Below are 25,316 nucleotides of genomic sequence, written 5' to 3'. Positions count from 1 at the left end.
ATTTGTAAAGTGCTTAAAACAGTGCTACATGCTCACTAGGCATTCGTATTCATGATGGCAAGAGACCAGGTGGTGTTGTATGAGTGGCAGGGGGCTCAGCTCTGGGTAAGTCATTTCCATCCCTGCCTTTAGGGGCCAGAGGAAGGGTCTGAGGGGATTCAGGTTAAAGGGCTGATATGACTTTTCCCACACCATTGCCAACCAAATATTCCATGCCCTGCCTTTTGGGGCCAAATATCCAGAGAAGTCCTCCACTTTTGTCTCCAGAACTGGAAGACTCTGACATGAGGGCTTTGGAGGTGGTTTTGGCAACTCATTGGCCTCAAAGGCACCCTGCCTTCTCTCTATGGATCTCTTTCCTCCCTGCTCTCCAATCAACTTTTAAGCCTTCACTGGACTTGGGTGTCAATAAATAAAAGTTTTAGCTGCTCCTAGAAGATTCTAACCCTCAAAAAGTTGAAGAAATGGGACACCAGGGTGGCTCAGTCGGTTAAGCATTCAACTTCAACTCAGGTCATGATTTCGCAGTTTGTGAGTTTGAGCCCCGCATCGGGCTCTGTGCTGACAGCTCAGAGCCTGGAACCTGTTTCGGATTCTGTGTCTCGCTCTCTCTCTCTGCCTCCCCCCCCCCCCACTCACGCTGTCTCTCTCTCTCAAAAATAAATAAACATTAAAAAAAATTTAAAAAGTTGAAGAAATGGCTCTCTTTTAGGTCTCTTGGCAAGTAGAGTTCCTATTTTGTTCAAAGGTGTCTCAAATCCCACTCTGTAGGAACTCCAGATTCTAGCTGTGCTTTGAGTGGCCCCACTTCATCCTGTCTTCCCTGAAGAAACCGCTGAGAGAGGAGCAGAAAGGCCAACACTGTCCTGCTTCTTAGTGCCTCTCTGTCCCTCTAAGGGCAGTATTCCTGGACTGTGTACTGTGTCGGTCTCCGGCAGGCCCATGGGTTCTGATGAACCATCAACTCATCAATGATTCCGACTGTCAACTCCGAAGAAATAACCCCTCAACTTCATGATGTACTGGTAAGAAGGATGAAAGATATGTTTAGTATCCCCCCAAAATGTGTGGTATGAAGGAGCTTGAAAACTTGGGCTCTCATACTAGCTCTGTTACTTACCATTTGAGTAATTCTGGGCAAATCTCAACCTCTCTGAGCTCTAATTTCTCCTCGGTGAAATGTGAAAAGTAACATTTGCTTTGCCAACAGGATCATTGTGAGGTTGTCAGGAGGAGAGGGTGAACGTATTTTGTGAAGGGCATGCACGCGGGATTGTTATCATCACATCCCAATGTTTTTCTCCTTGATCTTATCAAGATAGATCCTGGGACTTTGGCTTTTCATCAGCCGAAGCAAACAGTCCCGCCCCAGATGTTTGTCTGAGGGGTGGCCCTGCTTCATGGGAGCTTCCGGCTTTGCCCCAAGATGCACTTCTTATAGAGTCCTGCACTGGGCTCTGCACAAGCTCCCAGCTGGGCATGGAAGACCTGGCCTCTAGGGCTGTCCTCAGGGCACTTGCAACATCTTTGGCTGACAACTATCCACATGTGGAACAACAAAAGATGTGTACAAAGCACCCATAAAACAACTGAAAGGGATGGGCCAGCAGAGCTGAGAGATCACCATGTGAAGACAGAGCTAGGGCCTGGACTTGGGACAAGGGGACTTGGGGTGCCTCCTTGAGGAGGGTAACAATCATAAAGCCAGTATCCAGAGTAATACTGAGCAAAACTGACTGCGTGGCACTCTACCTTAGGTTGTAGGGAGACCCAGACATGTTACGAGATATGGAGATGATGACATTGGAATGATCATGTTGATAACAATGAACATTCATTAAGCACTTTCTATGTGCCAGGCAACCTACTAAATGCTGCTTAAAAATTGTTTTTGTTGTTTTCAAAATTAAACTTTTTTTTTTTCAAAGTAAACTCTACCCCTGACGGGTCTCAAACTCATGACCCCAACAACAAGAGTTGCCTGCTTTATGGACTGAGCCATCCAGGTACCCCTCAAAATTAAAGTTGTAACGAAGTCCAAGGAAACTAAAGTGTATTAAAAAAAGGAGCACCTGCCTATTATGGTCGGTAGAGTGAGTGACTCTTGATCTTGGAGCCGTGAGTTTGAGCCCCACACTGGGAGTAGAGCTTACTTTAAAAAAACCCCAACTCTTAGAAGCCTAAAAAAATGTGTACATCTCACCTCAGAAGTAACCATCTCACCTCAGGGTTTTGAGCTGAGCACTTTACCCACATAAACTCATTTCAACTGTAGAGAAATCTTATTGGAAAGATTTATCCCCATTTGCAGGTGGAGAAAACAAAACTCAAGAGAGGTTAAATTTAACACCACCCATGTGGTAAGCAGTGGAATGAGGCGGGACTTAAACTCTAGCCCAGTCAAGCCGGAGGTGACTTCCTGAGGTCTCTCAGTGAAGGGGATGGAGTCAGCTCTGGAAGAAGACACCCATAGTGGTCACGAGTTTTAGAGGAAGCTGCTAACCAGTTCAAAGAGTGAGGTGTGGGTAGCAGAGAAGGCCTAGAAGTTCCCTTCATCTCTTCATGACACCTTGGGATTCTGACTTTCTGAGTTCTGTTTGGGTAACAGCTCTGTATATGGGTCAGTGTCCTGGCAGGGAACAGACGGCACATTTAAAATGGATCATTTGAAAAGAGTTAAGGGACTATTTACAAAGCTGTGGACAGAGGTTAAGGGACAAGAGATAGAGCCGTTACCATCCCTAGCACTGGAGGGACAAGAGAAGGGGAACTCAGAAAGGATGGATTTGGGGGCATCTAGGTGGCTCAGTTGTTTAAGCATCTGACTCTTGATTTCAGCTCAGGTCATGATCTCATGGTCTGAGGGTCTGAGATCGAGCCCCGCGTCAGGCTCTGTGCTGACAGCCTGGGATTCTTTCTCTCCTTCTTCCCCTGCCCCTCCCCTGCTCACGCTCTCAATTCTCTCTCAAGAAGAAGAAGAAGAAGAAGAAGAAGAAGAAGAAGAAGAAGAAGAAGAAGAAGAAAAAGAAGGAGGAGGAGGAGGAGGAGGAAGGGAAGGAGAAGGAGAAGAAGAAGAAAAGAACTGAAGGATATGGGGAGAATGCTGCCTAGCAGGAGCTGTAGCTTTCCTTAAATGGAATCCACTGACCCCCAGTGACCTGGAGGGGAGGAAGCTGAGGAATAAGTAGACTGACTTCACTCTCCTCCTGCCTCCCAATACCCTGCTGGTGACTTTTTCAGCCAATTCCAATCAGCAGCCAGGAGTTAAGGGAGGCCATTGACATTGCCTGTACAGGTTGACTCCCCGGTGCCCAAGCAGGATGGAGAAAAATGGGGAAAGGTTCTGGATGGATGAGATATCTGGCACAGCCTTCCTTATCAGCTTGGGTCTTATTTGCTGTTCTTTGCCAGGCCACTGCCCACTGAGTGCCCTAGCACTGGTAGGAACCAACACCGCTTCTCCATGCAACAAGGCTGCAGGGGCAGCTCTTTTCTTCAAAGACTCTGGTCATACTGTCCTTGCCTCCTGAGTTAAGAGCTTGGAGCCCCAAAGACCACCCAACCTGGGTCCCTTAGAATTCTGTAGCCACAGGGATGGTGTGTGGGGAGTTCTGACATAGGAAAGCCAGCCAAAGGTCATGTGGGTAAGCCTCTTAGCCCACCTTCTCAATGAAAGATCAAACTGGAGCGAGGCTCCATTCTCCTCAGTGCTGAAATGCCTGATTTTGATAAAATGGTCCCTAAAGTCTCAGCCCTGAATTTCAGTCTTCGATTATTCTTTTTTTTAAATGTTTATTTATTATTTTGAGAGAGAGAGAGGGGGGAGGGAGGGGCAGAGAGAGAGGGAGACACAGAAACCGAAGCGGGCTCCAGGCTCTGAGCTGTCAGCACAGATCCCGACGCGGGGCTTGAACTCACAGACAGTGAGCTGAAGTTGGACATTTAACCAACTGAACCACCCAGGCGCCCCCTAAGTCTTCGATTATTCTTAAACCACTAGCATGGCAACAGGAATGAACTGTGTGTGTGTGTGTGTGTGTGTGTGTGTGTGTGTGTACCGGGCCACAATTTTGCATCAGACACATCCCCTCTGCCTCAATCTTGCCTACATCTTCCTCCATCTAGGGCAGAGAGCTCAGGAGCTCACCCGATAGGTATCATTGAGGGGAACCCCAGGAGTTCTCCTACCTGTATCTCAAATCCATCCATTTTATTTATTTATTTATTTAAAAAAATTTTTTTAACGTTTATTGATTTTTGAGACAGAGAGAGACAGAGCATGAACGGGGGAGGGTCAGAGAGAGGGAGACACAGAATCTGAAACAGGCTACAGGCTCCGAGCTGTCAGCACAGGGCCTGACGCGGGGCTCGAACTCACGGACCACGGAATCATGACCTGAGCCAAAGTCGGCCGCTTAACCGACTGAGCCACCCAGGCGCCCCCAAATCCATCCATTTTAGATCACTTTCCATGATCTTGGGCTACTAGCTCCCAAACTCTTTGGTGATCTGGTGTAACTGTGGCTCCTTTTTTCCTTTATTTTTCCCTAGCTTTATATTAGCTTTATCACACATGATGCTCCTCATTTTGCCTTATATGTACCACTTCCTACAGCCAGTTCTTTTCAATATGTTTTATTAGAGAAGTAGTAGAATTACACTTTAGAAAGATTGGGAAATAAATACAGTAACAAAAATGTGCCTGTAATCATATGGTCCTAATGCAGCTACTGTCACTTTCGTGAATTATCTTCTAGTGTTTTCATACCCATGATGACTCACCTGCTTGTTTTCATGCCATAACTGTCTGATATTTTCCACCACATTGGATCATAACTTTTCTTTCATGTTTCTAAAGGGTCTTTATTGTTTTGGAACCTCTTAAAGATAGTTGGCTATTTATACTTAGTTTTTGCCTTTTATTTGTTAGAAATAAATTATTACTTTAAAATGACTTTTTAGAGGGGCGCCTGGGTGGCTCAGTCAGTTAAGCTTCCAACTCTTGACTTGGGCTCGGGTCTTGATCTCACAGTTCATGGGATGGAGCCCTGCGTCAGGCTCTGTGCTGACCATGCAGAGCCTACTTGGGATTCTCTCTCTCTTTCTTCTCTTTCTGCTCTTTCCCTGTGTATGCTCTCTCTCTCTCTCTCAAAATAAATACATAAACTTAAAAAAAATAGGACATGTTGATGCTTAAAAAACCAAAAACCTCCTCCTCAACTTCTCTGTCCAAAGTTTTCCATCATTAACAAGTTCTATGTGTACACACACACACACACACACACACACAGTTTGTTATTTTTAAGACACTGATATCATCATATAGCACCATATCCTGCTTTGCATTTTGCTGTTTTCACTTGGAGATATCCTAAAGGTCAGGAAATGTTTTCATTTGCTACTCAATGCCTATGTATTTAAAAAATTATGTTTTCTCATCATTCACTGTAGAATAATTAGGAATTCTAGATAAGCAAATATGTGAAAACAAATTTGTCCATTTATATCTCCCAGTCATAACAACTTTTAACATTTGGCATTACAAATTTTTTTTAATGTTCATTTATTTTTGAGACAGAGAGGGAGAGAGTGAGAGAGAGAGAGAGAGAGAGAGAGAGAGAAAGGGAGGGGCAGAGAGAGAGGGAGACACAGAATCTGAGGCAGGCTCCAGGCTCTGAGCTGTCAGTACAGAGCCCGATGTGGGGCTCGAACTCATGAACTGCGAGATCTACAGTACAGTGCATCCATTTTCTTATTGTTTGATAATCAGGTGGTTTTTACTTTTTAATGTTCTTTTTTTTTCTTTTTTTTTCTTCAGGGGAAAGCACAAACGCAGTCCCCCACTACCACAAATTATGCAGTTGAGTTTCCCACATTTGAGGAAATCTCAGGGGTCAGCACATCCCTGAGTGCAAGGGATAAGCCTCGCCCTGGGAAAACCACCTTCCTGATCATGGTATCTCCCCTGCCAGGTAAATATTACTTTTTAATGTTCTTAAACAGTAATGTGATGAATGTCCTGGTAGCTTAATCATTTGAAAAGTGACTTTCATGGGCTCTGCACTGACAGCAGAGAGCCTGCTTGGGATTCTCTCTCCCCCTCTCTGTCCTTCCCCTGCTCATGTGCAGTCTCTCTCTTTCTCTCTCTCTTAAAATAAATATATGAACTTAAATTGACTTTTATTGCATTTTTTCTTATTGTACCTATTTATTTAGAAAAATGAGAATAGATGGATAAGAAAAAGAATAAAATAAAAATCATTATGACTTCACCTACCCATACATAAATCACCTTTTTTTCATTGTAGTGACACAATTTATTTATTATTTTATTTTACTATATTTTTATTTATTTAATTTCTATAATTTATTTATTTTTTATAATTTACATCCAAGTTAGCACATGGTGCAACGATGATTTCAGGAGTAGATTCCTTATGCCCCTTACCCATTTAGCCCATCCCCCTTCCCACAACTTCTCCGGCAACCCTCTGTTTGTTCTCTATATTTAAAAGTCTCTTATGTTTTGTCCCGCTCCCTGTTTTTGTATTATTTTTGCTTCCTTTCCCTTATGTTCATCTGTTTTATATTCATAAATCACCTTTTTATTTGTTCTTATAGTTCTTATAGATGTTTCTAACAAATATATTAATATACTGGTTCTTTATGGTAACATCTTTTTATCTTTAAAAAATTTTTAAAAATATTTTATTCATTTTTGAGACAGAAAGAGACAGAGCGTGAGCAGGGGAGGGACAGAGAGAGAGCGAGACACAGAACCCGAAGCAGGCTCCAGGCTCTGAGCTGTCAGCACAGAGCCCGACGTGGGTTTGAACTCACAAACTGCGAGATCATGACCTGAGCCGAAGTCGGACGCTCAGCCGACTGAGCCACCCAGGCTCCCCTCTTTCTATCTTTTTTTGAGAGAGAGAGGCAAAGGGAGAGAGAGAGAGAGAGAGAGAGAGAGAGACAGAGAGAACGAGAGAGAATCTCAAGCATGGAGAATTTTAGCATGGAGCCTGACTCAGGGCTCAAACTCATGACACTGGGATCATGACCTGAGCTGAAATCAAGAGTCAGACGTTCAACCAACTGAGCCACTCAGGTGCCCTGATTTCTTTCCTTTTAAAATATACATTGATTTTTTTATGTCAGTAAAAGTTTTCCTTAGTAGCTATATAATATCCCATCATATGGACACGCTTCTTAATTAACCTCCTTTTGAACTTTTGTGTTGTTTCTAGTTTTTCTCTACTGTAAACAATGCTGCAATGGACAGTCTTCTACAGAGGATCTTTTTTTCCCACCCACATTTTTAATTATCTCCTTAGGATGGATTCCAAAAAGAGAAATTATTGAGTTAAGAGACATGTACACTTGATGGCTTTTGATCATGCCATCAAGTTGTCATGTTCCATAGTTGGACCAACTTGTACTCCTACTTCAGTCATGATTGGACTGCCCTTCTCCATACAAACCCTGAGTGGGATAATTAAAAATAACAACAACCAGCTGTTCCAAATCTGACAAGTAAAAATGGTATCGCATTTAAATTTTTGAGTACATAATTTCTAGCAGGATTCAATTTTTATATGCGTCCACTAGCTATTTATATATCTTCCCTGAGTTGTCTGTTCATGTCAACTTATTTTGCTACCAGAATATTCATCATTCCTAATTGTTTTGTAATAAAAACTGTCAACATTTTAGTTTTCGATTGTAGTAAGGTACACATAATACAAAATCTGCTATCTTAACTGTTTTTAAGTCAGTTCCGTGTTCAGTCACACTGTTGTGCAAACATCACCACTACCAATTTCCATAATTCTTTTCATCTTGCAAAACCGAATCTCTCTGTCTGTTAAACACTAACTTCCCATTCTTCCCCGCTTCAGCCCAAGACCCTAGCAACCACCACTCTACTCTCTGTCTCTATAAATGTGACTACTTTAGGTACCCCATATAAGTGGAATCATACAGTATTGTATTTTTGTGACTGGTTGCTTTCACTTAGCATAATGTCCTCAAGCATCATCCCTGCTGTAGCACATGTCAGAATTTCCTTCCTTTTTAAGGCTGAACACTATTCCATTATATGTCTATACCACATTTTGCTTATCTATTCATCCATCCATGGAAACTTGGGCTGTTTCCATCCCTCCACTATTGTGAACAATGCTGCTAATTATGAACGTATACAGGCATTTATTTTATTATTTTATTTTATTTTATTTTATTTTATTTTATTTTATTTTATTTTATTTTTTTAATTCTATTTTATTCTATTTTATTAACACTTATTTAGTTTTGAGACAGAGAGACGGAGCGCGAGTGGAGGAGGGGCAGAGAGAGGGAGACACAGAATCCGAAGGAGGCTCCAGGCTCTGAGCTGTCAGCACAGAACCTGACATGGGGCTTGAACTCACAAACCGTGAGATCATGACCTGAGCTGAAGTTGGACGCTTAACTGACTGAGCCATCCTGGTACCCCTATAGGCATATATATTAAAAACACTTAAATTTGGGGGCGCCTGGGTGGCTCAGTCCGTTAAGCATCTGACTTCGGCTCAGGTCATGATCTCACGGTCCATGAGTTCAAGCCCCGCGTCGGGCTCTGTGCTGACAGCTCAGAGCCTGGAGCCTGCTTCGGATTCTGTGTCTCCCTCTCTCTCTCTGCTCCTCCCCCCTTCATGCTCTGTCTCTCTCTGTCTTAAAAATAAATAAACATTAAAAAAAAGAAAATATTAAAAAGGAAAATATATAAAAAAACACTTAAATTTGACATTTTGTCTTTAAATTTTGCTTATCATATTTTTGTGATTTGCTAAGGTTAAATATTTTTATTTTAGTCAAAACCATTGATCTTTCTTTATAGCATCTGACATTGATGTCAAGCTTAAAAAATCCATCCCTGGGGTGTCTGAGTGGCTCAGTCGGTTAAGCGTCAGACTCTAGATCTTGGCTCAGGTCATGACCTCATGGGTTGGTGAGACTGAGCCTCAGGTCAGAGTCCATGCTGCCAGCGCAGAGCCTGCTTGAGATTCTCTCTCTCCATCCCTCTCTGCCTTTACCCTACTCTCTCTCTCTCTCAAAATAAATAAATAAACTGAAAAATTATCCATCCCCACTTTAATACACAATGATAATACTATATATTTTTTCTGGTCCTTTATATATATTAATACACACATTTATAATTCATTTGAACTATATTTTATGATTTGAAATAGAGACTTTACCCCCATAAATGGTTAACTAATTGTCCCATCACTATTTCCCCCACCACTTTAAAATACATATATCACACACACACCTTTGGGGATGTTTCTAGACCTTCTATTTGTTTCCTTGGTTTCTCTGTTAATTATGCTGGGGAAACTTAAAGAAGGAATGCTCAAAGGCAATTGCTAGGTTCATAGTACACTTGAAGGTCAAAGGCAAGCTGCCCACTTACCTTGTCTGTATTCCCTTCCCTGTTTTCTTTTACGTGATGCTTCTGTGTCAGTTACATTCTTCATCCCCTGTTGCTTCCTGTCACTTCTTTAGACAAGGCTGACAGTCCCTAAGAGGTAGGCAAGCTCCCAGGATCTTCACACTGGAGGCCGGGTGTTTTCCTCTCTGCGTGTTTCCCTCCTACACAGGCTGTGCGTTGTCCTGGTATAGGAGGCAGATGAATTAGGACGTGACATGTGCAGACAGCCTCTACATTTATAAACATTTCTGAAACTCAGCTCTTTCGAACTAGCTTGAGAAGCATGCTTTTACCATGTTGTGGGCCAGACTGGTCTCTGCTCAACTCCAGGAATGAAGATCTCCAGGGGCGGAAGTAGCTTGAAGCCTGCGTGGAGCTGGTCCTGGAGCGGGGCAGCCTGCGGGCCAATGCCCTACTGTTTTAACTACTGTCACTTTATTTTGTGTGTGTGTGTGTGTGTGTGTGTGTGTGTGTGTGTGCGAACTACTGTCCCTTTAAAATATTTTAGTAATCTGTAGGGCACACCAGTTTTATGTGTGCAGAGTAATTTAATTTTTTATGCATAACTTTCTGGGAAGGTAGAGCAGGTGTCATAAACGAGAGAGGCCTCGTCACCGCGATCCCGGTTTCCCTCGCAGAACTCTGAGAACCTGACTCCTCGCGCAGTGCTCCAAAGAAACCCGGCTCTTGGGCACCGGCGGGCTGTGGCCTCGGCCGCTGCGGCGCAGGAGTGCGCAGCTCCAGCCCGAGTCGGCTCCAGGGGCGGGGCCGCGGGGCCGCCGCACGGCCCGGGCTCCAGGCTGGGGCGCGTCTCGCCCGCCCCGCCCGCCGGGACCCGCGCCGCGCCCAGCGCCCCGCGACCGAGAGCGCGCCCTCGGCACTGGCCTGCGGCAGCGGGAGTCGCCTCCGCCCAGCGGCCCGCGGCGGGCAGGGAGAGGGCGGGCGGCCGGGCGGCCGGACGAGGCATGGCGGGCCGCCGGGCGCCGGGGGAGAAGCGCTGGCAGCTGGTGCGCTGGTGAGTGGGCGCCGGGGGCGGAGAGGGGCGCGGGGCCTGGTGCCGGCGGGAACCCGCGCGCCCTGCGCCCCGAGGTCCGGTTGGGCGCGGGAAGGAATGGGGCGCCGGCCCAAAGTTTCTTCTCGAGCTGAGGCGGCGGGGCCGGGTTTACGGAGCGGCGCAAGGATTGCCCGCTCGTAAGCATCCCGCGTCCCCGCGCGGGGTCTTTGAGGCTCTCCAGAGAGATGGGCGCTGGGACCGGGGACCCTGTCCCTGACGTCAGGCTTTGGAGGGACCCCGCTCCTCCTTCCACAGGCTCATAGGCAGGGTTTTCCTCCTTCCCTTTTCCCCACCTCTGCTTTCCGATTTGTGCAATTGGGGGTCCCCTGCCTGCCTCCATTTCCGCTGCTTTGGTCGGGTCGCGGAATTGGGCCCCAGGGGGCAAAACGCACAGCCCTCAGCTCCCCTGTTCTAGGAGATGACCCTGTCCACCTACACAGGGATCTCTGAGGGGGCGGCATTGGGGTTGGGGGCTTGGAGATGGGGGCGTCGGAGGTGAGGAACGCGATCCCTGTGTAGGTGGGTGGTTGCCCCTACCCTCACCGCAGTCCTGCCTAGGCCTTTGGGTATCAGGTTACCTGACTGCAGGCTGAGCGGGTTTCAGACGCATCACCGGGAGTCACCCGGGTTGGGCCTGTGTCCGAATGTTGACGGCTGCTGCTTCAGCCAGAGGCCCGACCTCTGCTTAGCGGGCGTTAGAATGCAAGGCAGCCTGCTCAGCCCACCCCTGCTCTGGGGAGGACTCGAGAAACAAAGGAGCGTGTCTTGCCGGGACCCTCCTCACCCCACATCATTCCACCCGCATCAGGACCAGGGCCATCTCTGAAGTAACCTTCTGACACATGGCACCCGGTATGTTTTGTAGCAGGAATACAGATAGCAATAATGTCATCAGCAATAACAACCTGGGCGTCCTAAACGCTTCCTGCTGGCTCCAGGACCCAGGTGTTGCAGTGACTCTTCACAGTGATACTCAGAGGAAGGTATTAGCACCCTCATTTCACAGATGAGGAAACTGAAGCTTGGAGAAGGAAAGTGGTTAGTCAAGACCACCCAGCAAACAAGCCCACGAGTCAGGGTTTGTATGCAGTTCTTGCCCAGGGGGTTAACCGCTCCTCTGTTTTGCTTATTTTCTGGATCACCCATCCCACCCAGCCTGGCCATACATCCAAGTTCACCTTGTCAGAAAATCCTAGCAGGTCCGGACGGGAGGGGGGCATTGGGTTTCCAGCCTGCTCAGGCCACCTCTGCTCGGGGAGGATTCTAAAAATCAAAGTCCAAATAGTCAAGATTATTATTTGGCAGTTTAATTTTCAAATGAAACCCCAATACATAAATCAAAGTAGAGTTAATCTGTTTGAAGAGTTGGCGGAGAGCTGGCAGTTACCCAGTGTCCTCTCCCTGGGAAAGAGGCACCACTCTAGAATCCCAGGGCCTCCCAGATCAGTTTGCTTAGTTTAATTCTTTCCCTGCTTCACCCAGGAGGAAATAGGAAGTTTAAAAGGGGCAGAGCTTGGGGGTGCCTGGGTGGCTCAGTCGGTTAAGCGGCTGACTTCGGCTCAGGTCATGATCTCACGGTCCGTGAGTTCAAGACCCGCGTCGGGCTCTGTGCTGACAGCTCAGAGCCTGGAGCCTGTTTCAGATTCTGTGTTTCCCTCTCTCTGACCCTCCCCCATTCATGCTCTGTCTCTCTCTGTCTCAAAAATAAATAAACGTTAAAAAAATAAAAAAATAAAATAAAAGGGGCAGAGCTTGGATTCCTGCTCTAAATCTCTTTGCTTCTCTGCCTTGGTACTGCCTGGTTGGGTTGGATCTTGGGCTGAACCTGATGATGCATTAATTATTGATTATTGTTAGTGCCCTAGTTAGGTTTTGGGTTGCCTTTCACCTCCAGGTAAAAGCTCATTGCCGTGAAAAGTTCCTGAAGATATGACTTGAATGGTCGGGCATCTTGGCAGGGAGCACTCTTGAGGGGAAGACACACTCTGATCATCATGGCACACTCCCAATATGGCCAGCCTTGGCCCCTGGTCCCAGGATTGAGTTAGTTTGCTCCACTCAAATAGGTTTAAGAGAAAAAGGGGATTTATTGGCTCACAGAACTGAGAAGTCCAGGGACTTTTCACGTTTCAGGCACAACTGCTCTTAGGTGCTCAAATGTCACCAAATAATGCTCTATGCTCTTTGCTCCTCTGCTTTCCTCTGTTTTGCTTTTTTTCCCTTGTGGAGGCAAGTTGGCTATCAGCAGCTGTAGGCAGCTCTCAGGTTAGCAACCCTCATGGAAAAAGCTCTCCTTTCTCAGTAGTTCCAGCCAGAGTCTCAGGATGTCATCTCATTGGCCTGACTTTCCTTGCATGACCATCCCTGAGCCAATCACCGTTGGCAGGGAGATGGACTGCTCACATTAGCCGGGCTGGGTCATGTGCCCACTTAGGGCACTGAGGGTTGGGGTCAGCTCTACCCCAACCACAGAATTTTGAGTGGTAGAGAGGGTGATGAATGGTAAATTATTGGGCAACAAAAACTCATGCAAACCCATAATAATGTTGAAAAGGCAAACTAGAAACTGGATAACAATATTTACACAAAACAGGCTAAATGTTAATATGTTAAATATAAGAAGTGCTCTTTTTAATTTATTTATACATTTAACAAAAAAAAAAAAAAAAAAAAAAAGAAGAAGAAGAGAGGGAGAGAGAGAAAACACCACAGACTGGGTGGCTTAAACAATAGACATTTATTTTCTCGGAAGTCCAAGATCAGGCTGCCAGCATGGTCAGGCTCTGGTGAGAGCCCTCTTCCTGGCTCACAGATGGCTGCCTTCTCACTGTGTCCTCAACATGATGAGAGAGCACACAAGCTCTCTGGTGTCTTTTCTTCTAAGGATTCGGATCCTATTGGATCAGGGCCCTACTCAACCTTAGTGCCACAAAATTCCTATCCTTCATATAGTTTATTGGGGGGAAGGGCCTCAATATATGAATTTGAGGCAGGGGTGAGGGGATGGGGATGGGGACACAAACACTCAGTCCATAATGCTTACCTAGAAAAACTTGGGAGCCTAAATAGTGAATGATTCAGGCTCAACACCTGGAAGCTGGTGGATGCTGCTCAAGGTCTCACTGGGGGAATAACGTCTGAACATGAGCCAAGGGAGCCAACTTTGGAGCCCAAGTGTGGGACACCACCGCAGAAACAGCAGATAACAGAACAAAGACCTTCCCGCTGCAGTTTACTTGTCCATGGGGCTGTGCAGGACTGGCATTCAACAGTGCCACCTTGTGGTGCAGAGAGGAAGAGCAATAGAGGGCTGCTGTCTACAGTTCTGTCCACATCTGGTATTTCAGAAGCAGAACTAAGTAAGGCTCTGGGGTTTTTGGAGCATTCAAAAGCAAGATATTAAACCTTATAATAATAGAGGTTAAGGAGGATTCAAACAACTAATCAGAAAAAAAAGAGATACAAACACATTCATATCCTAAGCTATTGGTATAGTCTTGTACCAGTTCCATAGGAAATAAATGCATCTGTAGAGCTGTTGAACAACTTGGTAATAAATTTTTTCCTGCTGTTCAGATTGGTTAATCTTTTCATGTGTTCACGGTACATAAGAGTATAGACACACCTAAATAACCACAGAATATGGGGTGAGACTTTAGTGGTTCTTTAAAAAAATAAGATGCTTCAAATGCTTTTTAAAAATGAAAAGGTGGAATCACCGTTTAAGGTCTAACTGCGGTAAATTACCAAGTTCAGGTTTGTGGGAGAATTAGAATCTTTTGAGAATTAGGATATTTAAAAAACCATATCAATAATCTGTTGAAATGTATGCTTTTAAAAAATAGTGGCTTAAACTGATATTACTGCTCACTTTTTTTTTAATTTTAAAAATGTTTATTTTTGAGAGAGAGACACACAGAGCATGAGCTAGGAGGGGCAGAGAGAGAGGGAGACACAGAATCCGGAGCAGGACCCAGGCTCTGAGCTGTCGGCACAGAGCCTGACGTGGGGCTCAAACTCACAAACCATGAGATCACGACCTGAGCTGAAGTCAGACGCTTAGCCCACTGAGCCACCCAGGCACCCCGTACTGCATACTTGTTAGGCTCACCAAATGCTGGAATATTTGTGATGCCAACCGCTGGTGAGGATGAGGAGTAACAGGGAACCTCAAAAATTGCTGGTGGGAATGCAAGATGGGTACTTTGGAAGATGGTTTGGTGGTTTGTTACAAAATTAAGCATAGTCTTTTTTTTTTTTTTTTTTGCCTGAGAATCAACTTTTTATTTTTATTTTTTTCCTTTTCTTTTTTTTAACTTTATTTTTAATTTTTTAAAAATTTACACCCAAATTAGTTAGCATATAGTGCAACAATGATTTCAGGAGTAGATTCCTTAGTGCCCCTTACCCATTTAGCCCATCCTTCCTCCCACAACCCCTCCAGCAACCCCCTGTTTGTTCTCCACATTTATGAGTCTCTTCTGTTTTGTCTCCCTCCCTGTTTTAAAATTATTTTTGCTTCCCTTCCCTTATGTTCATCTGTTTTGTCTCTTAAAGTCCTCATATGAGTGAAGTCATATGATTTTGTCTTTCTCTAACTGACTAATTTCACTTAGCATAATATCCTCCAGTTCCATCCACGTAGTTGTAAATGGCAAGATTTCATTCTTTTTGATTGCCGAGTAATACTCCACTGTGTGTGTGTGTGTGTGTGTGTGTGTGTGTGTGTGTATATATATATATATATATATATATATATATACCACATTTTCTTTATCCATTCATCCATTGATGGACATTTGGGCTCTTTCCATGCTTTGGCTATTGTTGATAGTGCTGCTATAAACATGGGGGTGCATGTGTCCCTTCGAAACAGCACACCTGTATCCCTTGGATAAATGCCTAGTAGTGCAATTGGTGGGTCTTAGGGTAGTTCGATTTTTAGTTTTTTAAGGAACCTCCACACTGTTTTCCAGAGTGGCTGCACCAGCTTGCGTTCCCAAAGCATAGTCTTACCGTATGATCGAACAATCACACTCCTCAGTATTTACCCAGAGGAGCTGAAAACTTATGTCCACACAAATACCTGTACATGGATCTTTATATCATCTTTATTCATAGTTGCTAAAACTTGGCTTCAACCAGGGTGTTCTTCAGTAGGTGAATGGATAAATGAACTGTTACAGCCAGACAATAGAACATCATTCTGCATTAAGGAGATATGAGCCATCAAGCCATGAAAAGACGTGGAGGGACCATAAATACATATAACTAAGTGAAAGCAGCTGCATGCTGTATGATTCCAACTCTGTGACATTCTAAGGCAAAACTAAAGAGACAATAAAAAGATGAGTGGTTGCCTGCGGTTTTGTGTGTGCAGTGTGGGTGGGGGGGGGGATGAGTAGGCAGAGCACAGAGGATTTTTAGGGCAGTGAAAATACTCTGCATGATATTATAATGATCGGTATATATAAAAAAATATCCTCATGTATGTTCATTTACCTTTTCAGAATAGCCCTCTTCCATTGGACTTTCCTCCAAACTCTCCATAAAGTACCAAAAATGAAATGAGAATTTGCTTGGGTTTATCAGCACAGGTTGTTAAATATGTATGCTTTTCAGCATTCCCATTATGTCTGAGAGCCTGTGCTGGGCTCTGCCCAGTTTCTGATGGTGGGGCCTTAGAGTCGGGGAGGGAGCTAAGCTTTGAGGCTAAGGCTGTGTAAGTCATTGAGAGGTGGTGCAGTGCGCATGGGCAATGTTCTTTGTACTGGCTGCAGAGTATTCCACTATAAATTGGACCATAATTTCTCTACCCAGCTTCTGTTGATGACCTTTTATGGTATTTTGAACATTTTGATATTAGACACTTTAAACCTATTCTGTAAAAACATGTGCAGAGGTAATGGTGGCATACACTTTTCAAAGTAAAATTTCAGGGGCACCTGGGTGGCTCCGTGGGTTAAGCATCCAGCTTCAGCTGAGGTGATGATCTCACAGTTCGGGAGTCCAAGTCCCCCATCGGGCTCTGTGCTGACAGCTCAGAGCTTGGAGCCTGCTTCCGATTCTGTCTCCCTCTCTCTCTGCCCCTCCCCCAGTTGTGCTCTGTCTCGCTCTCTCTCTCAAAAGTAAACGGTAAAAAAAAAAAAAAATTAAAAAAAGTGAAATTACAGAGTAGAAGCATGTGCACATTGTGAAAGATCCTGCCAAGCTGACCTCCAAAGAAACTGCCATTATATATTATCTGCAGTGATGTGTGAGATCCCACTTTCCGCACAACTTTGCTCACACTGGGAATTAACAGACTTTTAAGTCTTGGCTGGTCTCACCAGTGAAAGAATATTCTCTCTTGTTCTTGTACTTTTCATTGCTTTAAAATTTCTTTTTTTTTCATGTTTATTGGCCTTTTGTGTTTCTACTTTTGTAAACTATTCATTCATTTCCTTGGCCCTTTTTTCCCCTTCTACTGGTTTGCTCATTAAATAATTTTTTTCATGTTGATCTGTAAAAGCTCTTTGTTTATCATGGGAATTAGTTTTTTTTTTTTTTGGCAAGTTTTATATATATTTTTTTAATTTTTTATTAAAAAATTTTTTTTAACGTTTATTTATTTTTGAGACAGAGAGAGACAGAGCATGAATGGGGGAGGGTCAGAGAGAGGGAGACACAGAATCTGAAGCAGGCTCCAGGCTCTGAGCTGTCAGCACAGAGCCCAACGCGGGGCTCAAACTCACAGACCGCGAGATCATGACCTGAGCTGAAGTTAGCCGCTTAACTAACTGAGTCACCCAGGCACCCCTGCAAGTTTTATATTTTAGCACAGTTTTAGATTTACAGAAAAATTGAGAAGATGTACAGAGAGTTCCCATACACCCTACACTCAGTTTCCCCTGAGCATCTTACATGAGTATGATACATTGTTACACTAATGAGCCAATATTGATAGCATTATGAACTAAAATCCATAAATTATTCAGATTCCTTAGTTTTCCCTTAATGTCCTTTTTCTGTTCTAGGGCCCCATCTGGACACTGCATTACCTTTACTTGTCATGTCTCCTTAAGCTCCTGTTGGCTGGGACAGTTTCTCAGACTCCTTGTTTTTGATGACCTTGGCAATTTTGGGAAGTACTGATCTTTTTGTAGAACGTCCGTCAATTGGAATTTGACTGATAGTTTTCTCATGATTAGAGAAAAACCTTCATAATTAGGGGTTATGAGTTTCTGGGAGAAGGACCACAGGGATGGGGTGCCATTTCATCACATCATATTAAGGGTACATACAACCAACATGATTTATCACTGTGGACATTGACTTTGGTCACCTGGCTGAGCTAGTGTTTGCTGGGCTTTGCTGCTGGAAGGTTACTGTTTCCCCTCCCCCTTCTCATAGAGTACGCTGGAAGGAAGTTACTATGTGAAGTTCACATTTAAGTAGAGTGGAGTTGTGGTCTGTTCCCTGGAGGGCTGAGTTTTTATGTATATTGTTTGGAATTCTTCTGCATGGAAGATTTGCCTCTTTCCCCCATTTATTTATTTATTTTTTTATTAATCGTTTATGTCAGTGCACTCATGGATTTTTTTTTAATAAGATCTTTATTAAAATAGAATGCACATATCCTACAACTCACCCACTGAATGTGTAAAATTCAATGGTTTTTAGTATTTCACAGAATTGTGCAACCCTCACCATAATCAATTTTAGAACATTTTCATCTCCCCGGAAAGAAACCCTCCAGCCATTAGCATTTCTCCATCATCTCCATCCCCTTCCAACTCCCGTCTCACCCCTTCTACCCACTCCCAGCCTTAAGCAACACGAATCTACTTTCTGTTTCTATGGATTTGCTTATTCTGGACATTTCACATAAATGGAATCATACAGTCTGTGGTCTTTTGTGACTGGCTTCTTTCGCTTAGCTTCACGTTGGCAAGGCTCAGATTTCAATAGCTGCCTGACCTACCCGGGTGTTGAACTGAAAAAATAGGCTTAACCTGTAAGGTGCCTGACCTCTTTCTCTTTTGGTGATGGGTCACATTCTCTTGAAGGTGTCACCCCACCCCCACCGCCTGGGGCCTGTTTCTCCCAGCCACTCTTACCCTTCCTCCTCTCATTCCCTTCCACTTGTCCCTGACTGTGCCCAGGGCTCTTGACTCTTACTCTCCCAGGGATCATCTGAGAAGCTGGTTCTTGCTCAAGTTTGAGCAACAGTTGAAAGTGACTTACAGGGTTGAGCCTCTGCAGTATTTAATCTCCTCCAGGATTCAGTTCAACAGAATTTCAGGTACATGGCAGCTTAATAGGGGATATATGTGGGGATGGGAGTGTTCTGTTTTTGCTTCTATTCAGCCAGTGTGGTCCAATACAGCAAATACGCTAAGTTAACAAATTGGATTCGTTAATAGAGATAATCCGTGTCCGAGCATTCTGTGAAGGAAGCTCCCCAAGGATGTAATGAGTAGATCACTGTTGCTGTTGTGACTTTGGCAGGCTTGGCTTTGGGGAGAGGATGTTACGGGAATTTCAGAGATGATCAGACACAGTCTTTACACTTAGCAGGAGACAGACAGGCACATAAATAATGCAGGTACAGGTGGGCAGAGAGCAGTGTTGTGATCGAGGTTAAGCAGAGCCTCCCTGGAGCCCTGGATCTTGCATTCTGGTTAGAGGACCGGGGACAGATCCTTAGAGGCAGTGTGGTATGAGGAGTTGAGGCAAGGTGGGCAGGTCTGGGTTAGAGATGGAGGGAGGGCAGTTAAAGTCAGAGCACAGCCTGAGCCAAGGCTCTGAGGTAAGAACAGCCAGGACGGGGGCGCCTGTCGGTTAAGCGTCCGACTTTGGCTCAGGTCATGATCTCACAGTTCATGGGTTTGAGCCCCGCGTCGGGTTCTGTGCTGACAGCTCAGAGCCTGGAGCCTGCTTTGGATTCTGTGTCTCCCTCTCTCTCTGCCCCTCCCCTGCTCTCTCTCTCTCTCTCTCTCTCTAAAACAAATAAACATTAAAAAAAAAAAAAGAACAGGCAGGACATGTTTGGAGAAGGACAAACAGATGAAGAACGCGGAGGCCCATACATGTAAATGTGGGGGCGGTGGCATGATACAGTAGGAAAAGACTGGAAGAGAACAAAGTGGGGGAGAGATTGGGTTCTTGGGTGAACAGTTTGGAAGATACTTGAATGCATTGGGGAGGCACTAACATTGTTGGGCAGGGAAGGAGCTAACAAGGTCTGTGTCGGGAAGTGGGGGCTGGTATGGGGGAGGGAGAGACTCTATGTACGTGGAAGGGACTGGTTAGGAGGACACTGGATGCCATGAGCTGACAAGGAAGGCCAGCCTCTGCTGCTTCCTGCATGTGTGACTTTGGACAAGTTCACTTCTCTCCCCTGGCCTCTTCTTCCTTATCTCTAAAATGGGATCAACCCATTCCAAGGTTTTTTTTTTTATTTTATTTTAAAAATTAATTTACTTCTTTTGAGGGAGGGGGAGAGAGAGAGAGAGAGAGAGAGAGAGAGAGAAAGAGAGAGAGAAATCCCACATGAAGAGGGAAGGGGCTGAGAGAGAGGGAGGACAGAATCCCAAGCAGGCTCCATGCTTTCAGTGCAGAGCCCGACACGGGGCTTGATCCCATGAACCTGAGATCATGACCTGAGCCCAGATCAAGTCGGATGCTTAACCCACTGAGCCACCCAGCTGCCCCCATTCCAAGGGGTTTGATGTGAGGCTTAGAGGGTGTGGGTTTGTCTGTCGTACGTAAAGCATGTAAGACCTGTGACTTGGTGACGGCCGATGAGGATAGTGGGGAGGGAAGGCGATAAAGACGATCACGTGACGAGGACTTCCCGAACATTTTTCATTTAATCTTTGCAACAACCCTTTAAAGTGGGTGTTATTGTTACTCCCATTTTACAGATGAGGCATCTGGGACTCGCGGTAGCTGAGGTGGTTTGTATCCCACATAGAGGCTCAGGCGAGTGGTGGATGAGGAGAGAGCTTGGGTGGGGATGCATCCTGAGTGGGCCTACTTCTCCCTCCGCCTGGGGACCTGTGTGTGCTTGGTGGGGTCAAGGACAGCCCTGTCATGGTCTATCAGCCTGGAAGTGAGGGGACGTCACTGAGGAGCCCAAGGGTGGGGAAAGGCACAGAAACTTGTCATCGGAATAGGATGGGATTAATCAGAGTGGGCTTCCTGGAGGAACCAAGTTTTGAACAGGTTTTATAAGAGGGGAGTCATCTTGGGGCAGGAAGCGTATCACAAAGGAAGGTCATGTTCCAAACTGATGTCATGATCTTCCCTCCCAAATCTGTTCTTGTTTAGTGCCAACTGCCTTCACAAACCCGGAGCTGGGAACAACTGTGCTGCCTGTCTCCCACTTCACCCTTGTCCAGCCCGTCACCGGGCCCAGTCAACACTGCCTCCTTAGCTCACTGAAGGGTCCTCCCTCCGTCTCCAACACTGTGTCCCTGTACAAGCCACCATGGTCCCATCTGGACCTGACAGTCCTGCCATTTTCCACCCACCAGCCTGGATGATTTTCCCCAAATGCCCAACGGATCGTGTTGAAGAGAATCAAAGGAGACAGATGCTCTGATGTGGGAGGTCCAGGAGCAATACGAGCCCTCTGCTCTCCAGCACCCTGCCTTCTGGGGGCTCCCCTCCCCCAGCGAATAGCCTGTGTCCCATTCACTGGACAAAATCACAGCAGCGGCACAACTGAGTTTTTTTTTTTTTTTTTTTTTTTTTTCCAGAGGTTGGGGAGAGACAGAGAGAGAGGGAGAGAGAATGTCAAGTGGGCTCCACACCCAGTGTGGAGCCGGACCCGGAGCTCGATCCCACAATGGTGAGATCATCACCTGTTCAGAAATCAAGAATTGGACCCTTAACTGACTGAGCCACCCAGGTGCCCCCATACTGCTATTTCCGCACTTGATTTTTTTCTCTTCACCATATGTCTTGGGGCTCATCTCATGATCTCACAGTTTGTGAATCTGGGCCCTGCATTGGGCTCTGCCTGGACATCTTGGAGCCTGCTTGGTATTCTGTCTGTCTGTCTCTCTCTCTGCCCCTCCCCTCCTTATGTTCTCTCTCTCAAAATAAATACAAAAAAAAGTTAAAGAAAAAAAAAAAGAAAATGTGGCATCTCTGTGCAGCAAAAGAATTAAAAAATGCAACCTATAGGGCGCCTGGGTGGCTCAGTCGGTTAAGCGTCTGATTTCAGCTCAGTCATGGTCTTGCGATTCATCAGTTCGAGCCCCGCGTTGGGCTCTCTGCTGACAGCTTGGAGCCTGAAGCCTGCTTCAGATTCTGTGTCTCCCCCTCTCTCTTTCTTCCCCTCCCCACTCATGCTCTCTCTCTCTCTTTTTATGCTTGAGAGAGAGAGAGAGAGAGAGAGGCAGAGTGTGAACAGGGGAAGAGCAGAGGGAGACAGAGACACAGAATCTGAAGCAGACTCCAGCCTCTGAGCTGTCAGCGCAGAGCCTGACGCGGGGCTCAAACTCATGAACTGTGAGATCATGACCTGAGCCGAAGTCGGATGCTTAACCAACTGAGTCACCCAGGTGCCCTCCCCACCCAATTTTTTAAATGCAATCTATGGAATGAGAGAAAATATAAAAAGAAAAACAATGTACCTTGAAGATCTTTGCATGATAGTGCACAGCAGACGCCCTCATTTTTAATGACTGCACACTTTTTTTTAAATTTTAAATTTTTGAGAGACAGAGAGAGACAGAGTATGAGCAGAGGAGGGGCAGATATATATATATGTATACATATATATATATATATATATACACGCATATATGTATATACATATATATGTATATACATATATGTATATATATAAAGTTTATTTATTTATTTTGAGAAAGAGAGAGAGATGGAGAGAGGAGCAGAAACAGGGAGAGACAGAATCCCAAGCAGGCTCCTACTGTCAGCACAGAGCCGGATGGGGGGCTTGATCCCAGGAACTGTGAGATCACGATCTGAGCCAAGATCAAGAGTTGTACGCTTAACTGACTGAGCCACTCGGGCACCCCGAGACAGCTAACTTTTATAAAGCTTTTCCATCTCTTAAGTTGAAGCCCCATAGCTCCTTCCTCTTCAGGGTATTCTAACAGTGGCCTTCTGGAAATAGAGCTTTCTGGCAGATGAACAGGGGGGAGATTTGGGGACAGGTGCCCTTTATCTGTCTTTTTCCAGCAAGCAGAGTCAACTTCCCCAAGAAGCTCTGTGGAGCCCTGCCTGCCCATCTCCTCACTCTCTCCTGTCCTGCCTGCAGGTACGTGCAGGAAGGTCGGTTCCGAATCGAGGAGAGGACACTGACAGCCTTCCAGTGGCTCTACAGCCCTCAGCAGCATCGCATCCTCAGCCGCGCTGACCTTGAGTCTCCCTCCAGGTAAAGGGACCACAGCCCTTACCCTCCTCACTCTGTGGCTGGGTCCAACCCCCCATCCCCGCCCCCAAAGGTGATACTTAATGCAGCCAGCTCTACACTGGTCCATAAATCTGCAGTGGGGAACCACTGTCCTCAGTGGTAGAGAAGCCTCCCAGGGTTCTGGAAGGAGTTTGTCAGTCTGGGTGCTTATTCAGCCTAGAAGGCACTGAGTGATTTCAGGCAGCTCACTGCCTCTGCTTTCTCCTCTGTAAAATGGGTATGATCCTGCATTCCCTGTCTTCTATCAGGAAGATCATGAGTCTCAAGTGAAATGATGTCTGCAGAGACTCCTAAGGCCTGGGGTCAGTGGGTTCCTCTTTAAGAGGGGGAGTGGTGGGCAATTTGCTGGGCTGCCTCCCCACCCCTTCTCTGACCTGGGTGGGTGGAGCCAGCCCTGCCTCCCTTGTCTCTTCCTTCCCCTTGTCCGGGCATCCAGCCGGGAGCCTGACTCTCAGCCAATAGGGCTTTTCCTGGTCCAGATTCCTGCTCCCAGGCCCCTGCCCACTCTTCACCGCACTGTGGACAGGTGTGACCAGCATTAGCAGTCTCAGCAGAGGTCCTGGGTAGCCCTGCTGCAGCCTCACCCCTACCCAAGGCCTCTGGGAGACCCGATCCTGAGCCTTTCTTCCACTTTCCCCCTCAAGACCTCTTTGCGCTAGCTCCTTAATTCGCAGGACCCTCACAGTCAAGGGTGAGCAGGCCTCACCTCCCAGGGGTGGTTTAAGTGAAAGAGGAGTGGAGGTGATGTCTTTGGGGGGGGCCTATCATGGGCTGGCTAACAAGAGAACAGGGGTGATGCTGTACGGCTGCTCTCCAGCCACCCCAGGAATAAGATTTAGTCCATGGAGACTTCGCCTCCCAGATATCTGCCAGGAATCCTATTCAGCTAAGTGCATCTGCTCCTTCTCGTCTCCTCGAGATTTCAGAAGGTTCAGGAAACAGTGAGGTGGCTGGGTGCTCTGGATCTGGATCTGATACTCTGTAGGAAGAATTAATTGGATGATGATGTGAGAGTGACAGGAGCCCTGGGAAAGGGGAACTCTTGGTAGTCAGGGAACGGATAGTCAGACAAGTGCCCTGGACACCTTAGGGTGGATTTCAAATAATGTAGAGGAAAGACAGGACATCCTCTAGAGCTTGAGGCAAGACTGTTGGGAAGGGTGCCAAAATGAAATCCCGAGTGTGTAACTGTGAATGTTTGTAGGGAAAAAGAAAGAGGCTGGTGTGGCTGCCCTGGGAGCGTGCTAGTGACACGTGGCCATGAAGGGCACATGGTCAGATTCACTTGTAGGCAACACGCAAAACCCTATCGCGTGCCGTTCGCCATCTGACATGGGGTAGCTTCTCCCTCACCTTCTCACCTTTCCTTCAAAGCCCTTGCCGCCATCTGACATGATCTTCTTTGTCTATTTGTTCCTTGTCCATGACGCCATCCCCCGGAATGTAAGCTTTATGGGGGCAGGGCCTTTTTCGGCTTGTTTTCCACCCTATCCTGACGTCCTGTTTCAATCTTTTTCTTAATGTTTATTTATTTTTGAGAGAGAAAGAGAGACGGAGCATGAGCAGGGAAGGGGCAGAGAGAGAGGGAGACACAGAATCTGAAGCAGGCTCCAGGCTCTGAGCTGTCAGCACAGAGCCCCACGCGGGGCTCGAACCCACAAACCACGAGGTCATGACCTCAGCCGAAGGCGGACGCTTAACTGAATGAGCCACCCACGCGCCCCCTTGACGTCCTGTTTCAGAGAAGGAGTTCATTAAACAGGCACTGGGGGGATGACAAACGAGCGCTATGCAGGCTCTGAGCCTCTGCAGGAAGGCTGGGAGAGGCCAGCCCCATGGCAGGTGGGCCAGCTGCACCTGCGCAAGGTAATAGCAAGGGAGGAAGTGGAGGGTGGGAGCGCCTGCCCATGCAGGTGGTCTGAAGCTGACAGAGCTGTTCCATCTGCTGAGCCAAAGAACAAGAATTCATTTGAGAGTCACAGGAGTAGAGCTGAGTCCTGGGAGGAGGGAAACAGTCATAAGACAGGATGAAGCCATTTGAAATAAATTCAGCTTTCATACTTGGGAAGCCTGCACCCCAGGGGAGTTGAAGAGGAGGCTGCCATACTCTGTGATTATACTAATTTTTGTGACAGAATATTAATAGTTAATTTTTTGAGTGCTTATTATGTGTCATGTTGTAAATGCTTTATAAGAATAAATTGGTTTCGTCTTCCTGACAATGCTAGGCTTTAAGTACCATTGTTCTCCCCATATTTCGGATGACAAAACTGAGGCACAGGGGTTAAATAACAGGTAGTAATTTTCAGTGCCTATAACCACTATGCACACTGCCTCTCAGAGAATAAGGCATGTGT

At 46.0% G+C, this 25,316-nt stretch overlaps 1 protein-coding gene and 1 non-coding gene across 3 annotated transcripts in view; one reads left to right on the top strand and one right to left on the bottom strand.

Annotated features, from left to right (window-relative positions):
- Positions 1 to 5,815: 5,815 nt before the first annotated feature.
- Positions 5,816 to 5,980, bottom strand: LOC128774338 (U1 spliceosomal RNA). The gene has a single exon (XR_008418920.1). It is a non-coding gene; the product is annotated as a U1 spliceosomal RNA (small nuclear RNA).
- Positions 5,981 to 10,422: 4,442 nt separating this feature from the next.
- RAP1GAP2 (RAP1 GTPase activating protein 2) overlaps positions 10,423 to 25,316 on the top strand; it is a 224,252-nt gene continuing 209,358 nt past the window's right edge. For both annotated transcript variants that reach the window (XR_002075089.2, XM_019429562.2), the window contains exons 1-2: positions 10,423 to 10,487; positions 22,804 to 22,920. Coding sequence is in view for 1 of the 2 variants with exons in the window: in XM_019429562.2 (XP_019285107.1) it covers positions 10,438 to 10,487; positions 22,804 to 22,920 (167 nt within the window). In the remaining variant the exon portion in view is untranslated. The remainder of the gene's footprint in view (positions 10,488 to 22,803; positions 22,921 to 25,316) is intronic.

This window comes from Panthera pardus, unplaced genomic scaffold (assembly GCF_024362965.1).
Source record: "Panthera pardus isolate Hobbes unplaced genomic scaffold, ASM2436296v1 HiC_scaffold_3, whole genome shotgun sequence".
NCBI classification, from domain to species: domain Eukaryota; kingdom Metazoa; phylum Chordata; class Mammalia; order Carnivora; family Felidae; genus Panthera; species Panthera pardus.
Note: the sequence above shows the minus strand (reverse complement) of the source record. Positions and strands in the feature narration are given on the sequence as shown.